This window comes from Gavialis gangeticus, unplaced genomic scaffold (assembly GCF_001723915.1).
Source record: "Gavialis gangeticus isolate Ggan-Ray unplaced genomic scaffold, GavGan_comp1, whole genome shotgun sequence".
Classification (NCBI taxonomy): Eukaryota; Metazoa; Chordata; order Crocodylia; family Gavialidae; genus Gavialis; species Gavialis gangeticus.
The window spans coordinates 88,565,085-88,575,065 of record NW_017729031.1 but is presented as its reverse complement, the minus strand read 5'-3'; the positions used below and the strand labels follow the sequence as shown (position 1 = coordinate 88,575,065).

Here is a 9,981-nt window from a genome sequence, read left to right as displayed (position 1 = left end):
GCCCCCCCCCCCCATCCCTCAGCGGTGCGGGCAGGGAAGGAAGAGGAGGGGGAAGAGTACACCCCAGCATGGAACAGAACTCCCCTCCCCACCCTGTGGCACCTGGGGAAGAGCAAGGCTGCCTGGCCCAGGGCCGGAGAGCCCCCTGCTTGTCCCACCCCCTGCCATGGGGTGAAGGAGGGCACTGTGCTCTGTGTGGCACTACCCAGTCAGGGCGCGGGTAGTGGCTGTAACCCTCTGGGTCGGGTAGCCTTGCATAGAGTCCCCCCAGCCATGTGGGGGGCAGGGAGGAGTAGGCCTCCAGTGCCCCACAGAGCCCCCCTTCCCTGCCCTGGGAGGAGGAGGAGGGGGGAAGAGTTCCCCCTCCCCCCCAGCACAGAACAGAGCCCCACTCTGTACCCCGCAGGACAACCATCCAGGCAAGGCCCAATTAAGGTGAAGGGGGCAGGGAGAAGAGTTAATTCCTCCCTCCATCCCTTCGTGGTCCCTTCTGCCTTGCAGCTGGAGTCTGCCAGCCTCAGGGGCCACCGCCACAGCCCCCTCCCTCTGCTCCCCAGCAAACAGGCAGACCCCGGCTGCGGTGGGAGAGGAGAGGAAGGAGGGAAGAATTAATCTATTCCATGCCCACTTTGCCTTAACAGTGCCATGCTGCCCGGTGTCTCCCCATGTCCCATCCCTGCTCTAGCTAGAGAGCAGAGGGGAGGGGCCAGCCCAGCTCTGGAGCAGAGCAGAGCCTCGCCCAGAGAGCGTGCCAGAATGCTGGGGGAGTCTGGTTTAACTTAAACCAGCAACGGGTCTGGGACAGACATTGTATAAACCGGTTTGACTCAAATCAGTTAAGTCTGATACTACATTCAACCAGGTTTATCTCAAACCAGTTTCAGCCATTTTCAAACTGGTTTATGTGCATTGAACATCTGTTCTGTTACATGTTTAAACCAGTTTCTGATCACTTAAACTGGTTTATGTGTAATGTCTGTTCCTAGCCCTTGTCATCAAGGATTATACCTAACTATCTAGGTAAGGAGTCTATTTGGGGAGATGTCTCAAATCCGTCTAGCTTCTTGAAAAGCCCCTACTTCTTGTTCCCTAAAAGAAAACAGTAAAACTCTTTCCCCACCTCCATTCCTACCCCCCCACAAAACCCACTTTATTAAAACTTGAAAAGATTAGTCTTTTGGTGTATAATGGACCCAGTATATAAAAAAAAGAAAACAAAACAAAAAACTCTCCATTTGCCTGAGTAGCTTAAACAGCGTTTGCTGTTAAGAACAAGTAAGCTGGACCTTTTTTAAAAAAAAGCAAACCTTTTTTGAGTTTATTCAGAAGTGGACACACCTACTGCAGTATTGTCAATGCAGCATAACCCAAGCTGATTAAGAAGTGCTCTTGTTGACTTAGGTTTATTATGTGAAAAACAGAATTTCACATGCACTGAATTGATTTTATGGCATAAAAGAGCTTAAGGCAAACCTTGTGTTCAATTCTGAAGAACAGCCATTGCCGCAGTTTTCTTCAGGTCCTGCCATCATTGGTGGCTTCAGCTGGCTCTAATGAACCTTTTCTCTTTGCCAATATTTTTTTCGCACTTGCAAGCTAATCCCAGCAAGTTCCTGTTCTGCATCTTGATATGAAAACATTCAGGTAATTTTATTTGAAGTAACGAAAAGGCCTTATGAAGCCCACAACGTTTTTTGTTTAAGTTGACAATGCATTAGGTTCAGATGTTTCCAAGCATATAACTTCAAAGTACTTGTCTGATTGTATTTTTCATTGCTGCTGTCTGGGTAGACTTCAAATTAAGTCATGTCGAGCCTCATACCATTCAGCTTTATTTATCAGCTTCAGTACCCCAGAGGTTCACAAACCAGCCACACTGACTACCTTGCATGTTTACCAAGGTTCTTCTTATTGTGGCCTGAAGTTCTTAGCCTTCTAGACTTAGTTCTGTTTCCTGTGTCCTTTATTAAAATGGGTCCCCCTTTTTTGGCCAATAAGCTATTTTAGATATTCTTTGATATCTTTGCTTTTAACAGTAGAAATCCAATGAGATTAGATACTGAAAAGCTATTTTTGCCCTTGTTCTCTGTTGAGATACGTCCACAAAGATTATTCCTCTCTGCCTCCTTTATTTAGATGGATAGCTTTATTTATATTTCAGTGCATATGCTTGTAGATTTTCTGGTTTTTGGAGCCACTGTTGCTCACTTGAAGTGACATAACTTGAGTATTTAGGGAGAAATATTAATACATGATTGAGGTGAGTTTAAGATGTTTCATTGGAGTACACAGAGGTTTAAGATTTTAGATCAATAGGATTTCTTGCTCCCACTGAAGCTGAAAGTGAGACCTAACTATAAAACTATAAAATACCTCTTTAGAGAACAAAAATTGCAAGTTTTTAAGTAACAATATTTCTTTTGTTGCAAAAAAGGAAGACGACTGCCTTTATTTACTTCTAACTGTAGCTCATCCCTTGTTATCATTTTTAACCTTTGATTCCTTCCTTTAAAGATGTCCCTCCTTTCCTCCCTTCCTTCTCTGTAAGACTTTTCCACCTTTTTCGTATACCCAAATCCGTCACAATTAATCCTTTCTTTGGCACCCTGACCATTTTGTCACCCCTTCTTTGTTAGAAAATTTGACATCCTTCACATTGTCCATTTCCAATCTTACCTTTCTTGTTCCCATCCTCCTATCTGATTTCCCTTTTCCATCACTGCTATTTTTGCTTCCCTCCACTTCCCAATTCCTCTTTCTCTTCTGGCTTTTTTACTATAAAAGCGTAAGAGTACCCTGGTCTGTTCTAATCTGAAAGCGACTCTTCAATTGCATTTGTGTCTCCTATCATATTTTTTTCTTCCTTCAGCTTATGACATGGTGTTTTACAAACATTCCTTTGGGCTTGTCTTCCAGCCCTATCTTGAATTCTATCCAGTTGGTTTCCATTGGAGGTAGAAAGGTTTGTCCTTTTTTGGCACCTGTACTCTGTCCCCTTTTGACCTGATCTTTACTGTGGGGATGTTTGATCATTCTTGACATATTGCTGATTCTCAGTTTTGGTCATATGATGATCTTTGGCCTTTCCATTTAGTTCTCTGGCTATTGCTTAAGCATCTGCTTTGCTATAGGTATCCATAGAGTGACTTGTCCAGCATTACACTGTACAAGATGGTTTGAGAGATACTAAACTTAAATTGAATACAAATGGAACTGGTCTCCTAACTTCTTTTTAGCCCTCATATTTGTCTTTTTGGTTCATACTGCTACCATCCTTCCTGTAACTAGGCAAAATTTAGTGCTGTTTATTCATCCTTTTTGCCTCATATACATCCACCTTGTCCAGTACCTGCAGTTGCTTCCTTGCCAACACTTGTGAACCCTGTTTTTTCTCTTTCTGTAGGTAGAAATTCTCTTGATTCTATCAGTTCCCACCTCCTTTTTCTGTGCTCCACAATCCAGTCTCTATAAAACATAGCTGCCAAAACCATCTTTGCCATATGTTCTGACCTAGTCACTTCTTTGAATTTAGCCACTGGCTCTCACTTTCACACTCAGTGTTTTTATTCAAAGTTCTGCTTCATTCAGAGCTGTGTTTCTGAAATATGTGCTTCCTGTCTTGTCCTCGCTGTATCCAGTATTGATGTAATGTTAGTACATCTTTCTTTACAGTCATCTTCGCTTCTTCCACAGCACATCATTTACATAAAATGCTCTTTGAATTGATTTGATTTTTTTTTTTAGTAATTCTTTCTATTTCATAATACTTTCTGATAATCTTTGTCTATCATTCTGCTTTCAGTAAATTTCCATCTGATAATGGGCTGGTTAGCGGACCAAATGAGCATAACTAATATATCGAAATGGAGGGTGGGGGTTGGAAATAGCAAAATGAATATGTGGCCAACACTTTGACCCTCTCATTTTTGTGTGCATTTGTTTTTCTATACTGTAAGCACTTTAGGGGCCATGACTTCTTGTATTAGCATAAACCTTGGACACTTGAGGGTAGGAAATAGCTAATTATGTACACCTGAGTAATCTTATTTTTTAACTTATGCAGACCCAGTAAATCAGTTTTACCACCTGTGATATTGTTTAGTCTAAAAAGTATTGAGAGGTTATTTCATAACTGTTTTATTGCTTCTCTTCGTATCAAAAAGAAATGAAGTGAGAAACATCTTGCTACATACTGGGAAGCAAAGAACTGACGTCTCATCCCTGAATATATAGATATGAATCAGACTACTTCTATTTAGCATCTTTTGGAAACAGTGTCTATATCTCGGCCCTCGTGCTCTTTCTTTATTCTGGATTAGCATAGAAGGTAATTTTGAAGAGGGCAAAACCAGGAGAAGAACCCCAAAACATGAAAAGTTTTAACAGGACAAGGGAAGAGTAACTCAGGGAATGCTGTCCTGTGGATGAGCGTCATTTTTCAGGGTAATGGTGTTTCACTTGGAGTCAGCTTGGCTAGATACCTGGGTTTTTGCAGGGTGTTCATGGTTCTGGTCTTAATCTGCCTTCCAGGGAGCACATATGATGTCCACCCATCTACTTGATAGCTCCTTATACTAGCTAGCTTCTTTTCACCACAACTTGCTAAACTCTACGGTTGGGTGGTCTCTACAGTGAGTCATCAGCATAGGTGTTGCATGCCAAAGCAGGCGTCAAGACAAAGGTGGTTGCTTCCTCCTTAAAGGGTTTCGTCTATTTTGTAAAACGATAGAGAAGCCTTACTTTAAAAAGGCAATGTGGAGTGTCACATAGTGAGAATATCCTTCACTGTCCTGTTGCTTCATTCCTTTCAGGAAAAAGGCAGTTCCCCAAGGTAATATACTCCCCTTTACACAGACCTTCAGAGCTTAATATGCTGCAACTGAATTTTCTATGGAGGTCTTTCCAAGCAGATCACATTGCTCCTCTTTTACCAAGTCCTGTTAAAACAAGGGTATGCTCTTTGCCAAGGTTTAGAACTCCAGAGAGAATGTCCTGTGAATTTTGAAGCAGTATGGAAGAGAAAGCACTAAATGGAGGTGATCTGATTTCATGCCTTTACGTTCAGTGGTGTCATCTCAGTTATTGGCTTTCTAGCCACTCAGATATTTCTGTTTCCTGCCCTCTGCCTTCTTAATTTCTCTTGATTTGCAATATTTTATTTCAATAAGAGAACTTATCCTGGTCTCCCTGAAAAGTGCAGCTTGGGATTCCATTTCTATTACTTTTTTTTTTTGAATGTTTCCAATCTGGATTCTCTGAACCTGTTAATAACCAGCAAGATACTTTGCTGTTGCTTACTAGGACATATTCTACTTTTGAAACAACTTGCTATCCTTCCCTATCTGGACAAGATGTTCTTTAGTGATTGGGTCATTTCACAGCATGTATGGCTTTGCAGAGTTGACTGTGTGCGTCATTCCTTATATGAGACTTTGACGTAGTTTGAGGTTATTTGCGGCCTTCTCACAGTGTAATATCAGTGGATCCCTTAAGTATGGGTTTTAATATAACAGTAATATTCCCTGGCTTCAGCAGAAGTGTAAATCAGTTCCTTATATAGTAGTTACTTGATAACACTGAGTTAGTCTCCTTTTTTAAAAAAAATTATTTTAATAGCTCTAAGTGTGGACTGAAGTCTTTAAGGGTGAAATTAATTGGTGATATAAATCCACTGACCTAAAGACCCGTTTCTGCATATTGGGATTGAATTTGGCTCCAAATGTTCCAGACAAGAAAACTAAGCTTCTGTATCTATTTAATGAAAATGTATTGCTTTTCATTTTGCGTTATACTATAATGAATTAAATAAAAGTCTTAACTGCTTGTTAAAGCAGCAGATATGCCTAGTTTTTCTGTGATGTGAATAGTTGTTTCTTTACCAAAAAACCCCCCCCCAAAAAAACCAAAAAAAACTTGGAAGTGTCAGTGAATTCTCAGCCAGTATACAACAATGCTACTGAGGACTTCTAGGGTAGGCATCACTTTTTTCATATGCCTAGGACATCAGTTTATTGGGCTTAAATAGATCAGGCTGTGAATTGTAGGTTTCTTGAAAGCAGTGTATCACTGTTAAAACTAACTTTAATCATTGCAGACCAGTAATGGAGGAGGGAGTTTAAGCGATTATTCCTCCTCTGTCCCATCAACTCCAAGTACCAGCCAGAAGGAGCTACGGATTGATGTTCCTCCCACTACCAACACTCCAACGCCCGTTCGTAAACAGTCCAAACGCCGATCCAACCTCTTCACGGTGAGTGAGCCAGGGTAGAGAATATTGCTCTTAGTTGCAGTCCATACATATAAATTAAACTTCCTTCCTGCTGAGTCAAACTAGCCTAGTCTTAAACAGAGGTACTGAGAACATTCAATTTTTTTAGGCAGAAGTTTGTGATTGCTGAGGGTTTTTTTCGTTTGGGGACTTAAGAATGCTACCCATAATGAAGCTTTCTTAGCAGGTCCAGGGATCTTCCTTGTCATGAAATATAACTTACTAGCGAAACATTGAAGCCCCAGTGAATTAAACCTGTCAGCTTTAGTTGCAGAGGTGTGCGAGTCAGATTCCCAGACCTACCTATATTTTCCTGAATTCTTCAGTTTCATCTCCTTTCCACTTGTTATCAGTGCGAAAAATGAGCAGGTAGTCCACGTGATCCAAAAACAAAATAGTTACTTCAGTTGTGTAAGTTTAAGTAGTCAGTGTGTAGAGCAGCAGTTTTTTTCTTGTAAGAAAATTCCTTGTAGTACTAGAAAACTAATGTATTTTTTACTGGCCTGTTTATGCAATTCCGTTTTCTTTTCTGCTGCCTTTAAAGTTGAGAGATCCAGAGGTGAAGCATCTCATTTTGACTGATGTAAGAGACAGGATACTAGATTAGATAAAACAGAGATTTGATCTAGTATAGCAGTTTCTATGTTACTATTCAAGTTATCTGGAAAATCTTTGTTAACGTTACTTTTAAGACTTTTAAGTATTCCATTATGATGATACATATCTATAATGCAAGCAGATCAAGGTAGCTAGCTGTATTAGCCTGGACTGAGGTAGAAGGCAGGGCAGGGTAGCACTTTAAAGACTAACTGGTTCAGGGATGTGTAAGTTTTCATAGGCAATACCTGACTTCATCAGATGCTGTCATCTTCAGAAAGCGTATGCCTCTCTGAATCAGTTAGTCTTTAAGGTGTTACCCTGCCTTGCTTTCTGTAATACAGGTGTGCAGCTGTGTAACCAGCTCCAAATGCTCCTGAGACACTTACCATTGCAGAGTTGATTTTGATTTAGCAACCAATTTTCTTCCTCATAGGCATGTGCCAACCAGGTTTATACATCCACATCTACCTTATATCTTTAGTGTTGTTGAAATACCTGGTGCTGCCCCAATGAGGAAGAGTATGAAGAACATATACAGAACTACACTAGCAGGATATGGAATTGCTAGGCCTTTAACAAGTACAAAATGCTAATTGCTGCCTGTTAAAGTTACTGAGTATTAACCATGGAAAATGTGGGTCCAACTATTTTTAGTGCCACTTGTGTCAACAACCTGTGACAAACTTTGTTAAAAGTTTCAGTGTAGATAGGTCCTAAAGCATTCTGCAAGCAGTTAAAATAATGATTTTTCTTAAATTTAAGCAGGGAGGAAGAGTGGCAGGAAATTAGTGGTACCAGAAAGCTTGCTAGGTTTGGGTTTTGACTTCAATTTGGGAGGTCTTGTGAATTATTAACTCCACTAGATGTCAGTGTCATCTTAGAAACTGAATGCAGGGTAATAAATTTGGAAACCGTCACAATTGAGAATGGTTGCAGAGCTATTCGGTAAAGCTTGCCAGCCTTCTCTTGTTCTAAATATTTGTAAAATACTTTTAACAGTTGGTTATATATGAAGCTATAATTTGGAAAACAAGTCATGTTCTCACATTGGAATAAGACATGCATAGAAAAAATATTAAATATTACTCTGGCCTATCTTAAAAAGAGCATTATACAAAAGAAAAATCAGCTCTGTATTCAGTTTACTAAAAATCTAAAATCAACCTTAGTTGGCAAGTAAGATGTAAAATACTATCCCAAAAGAACAACATTATTAGCCTTGTTGAAGGAAGGGTTTAAAAAATTACAAAATGAAAAATATAATTTTAAAATTAGTGTGTTGAATAAAATAATAACTTGGTATGAGCTGCTATATTAGTTGTATTGAATAGTTCTTAACATTGTTATGACATTGTACCAGTATTGCATAATATTGTAGAAACACTTACTTAGGAAGACGTAAGTATAAACCGTCACAGTGGTATAATAATTTACATGAAGGTCTATCTTAACTATTTTAAAGAGTTTTTCAGATACTAATTTGGTCTTTAATATGTAGAAGATCATTTCATGAGGTACTGTATAATATCGTTGATCTTGGGTATGACTGTAAACTGCATCTGGCTGAAGGGCCTTGTGGCAACATGATAGGGCTGCTTGTGGTGGTGTAGCTCCTATAAAGCACCACAATGTTGCAACCTCTAGAGTAACGCAAGTATAGACACTTCAAAACCCTACCTCCCACTGTCTTGTGGGTACTCCTTGGTTGGAGAAAGACTAAGGGACATCACCCTGACAGAAGTGCACCCTCACTGAGGCATAAGGCAGTCAGCAGCAGTTCTTATCTGTTGCTGTCTGGCAGAAGCTACAACCATTGAGGCACTGAACGTCTAGACTTGGCCTGGCCTTTGGACTCTGTCTTAGTGGTCTAAAGGGCAAATGGTAGGTCTTGAGCAGACTCCACTCCTCCATACTCTTGGCTAGGCATACATGTTGAAGATCTTGGCGTGATGGTCACAGGACTCCATACAAGCAGATTCATCAGACACCTGACTTAGACCTCTTATGTGTACACCATAATCCAGAGGATCAATGGTTGTCTACTGTATAATATTGTATCCTAGTGTATTGCACAATAGTACTGTGTATACAAGTATAGGTGAGCGGGAAGTAAGGTCAGCTACATAGCAATCTGAAATAATATTGAATAAATGGGTGCCAGTTGTCTTCTAATCTTGAGCTGGGATGTGCTACTAAATTCAGATAATCCTGTAAACGTATAAGAATGCTGTCTTAGACTCTTTCTCTTTGCCTTGTTTACATGAAGCTTTCAGTTGGCGTTTGAAAAAAATAAATGCTGTAGTAAATGCTTTAAATAGCTAATGGATTATGTAACCTCATACCTATTTATATTTTTGGAATGAGGACAGATTTGTGATTTTTTGGGGTGGGGGGGATGATGTGTAATAGATGCAGTAACTGGTTTTCATAGCTTTATTGTGCATCAACTTCCTATACCGGAGCTGTTAAATTATTTGACTTGTCCTTTGGGGGCAAACTATATCACTAGATGTAACCTTAATACAAGCATGTTGTATATAGTATTGGTGGGTGATAGTCACCTGTTCGTAGACTTCCTGTTAGGCTTGAGGATGTGCAGAGAGTGAATGCTTAATTCTGTTTTAACTATTTTTGATTACAAGGCTGTAGTTCAGTAGGATCTCACTTCTTCTATGCACTTAACTATCATATATCAGTGAATTATTGTACAGTTTTAAGGGATAATGACTTTGAATTTAAAATTAATACTTTTCTATCACTGTTTGCAGTTATAGGCAAATGTATTTGGCTATTTTTCTACTTAGATCCTTTTGCATTATTGTCTATTTGTGTTTTAGGTAAAGCTCTGCCTTCCTCATTTAGCATTATCTGCATTGCAGAAGATGATGTACACATAGATTATAAAATAAATCCTGCTCCAAAAATGTGTATCCTGTATAATGACTAATGTTTTAGTAGGCTGAAATTAGGGTTATGCTGCACTTCCGTCCACTCTGGCTTATCTGAAGGAGTAATGGACCAAAGAGAATGTCAGTGTGTGAGGTGTGTCCAGGTGTTTAGGGGATTTTTGTGCTCCCTCTTAAAAAAAAAAAAAAAAAAAAAGGAAAAAAAGG

General features: G+C 39.7%; 1 protein-coding gene across 5 annotated transcripts in view; it reads left to right on the top strand.

The window, feature by feature from the left end:
• AGAP1 (ArfGAP with GTPase domain, ankyrin repeat and PH domain 1) overlaps nucleotides 1-9,981 on the top strand; it is a 679,540-nt gene that overhangs the window by 341,497 nt on the left and 328,062 nt on the right. For 4 of the 5 annotated variants that reach the window (XM_019523354.1, XM_019523355.1, XM_019523353.1 and 1 more), the window contains one exon: nucleotides 6,095-6,250. The exons of the other annotated variant lie outside the window; for it this stretch is intronic. In XM_019523354.1, coding sequence (XP_019378899.1) covers nucleotides 6,095-6,250 — 156 coding nt within the window. The remainder of the gene's footprint in view (nucleotides 1-6,094; nucleotides 6,251-9,981) is intronic. 5 annotated transcript variants of the gene reach the window in all.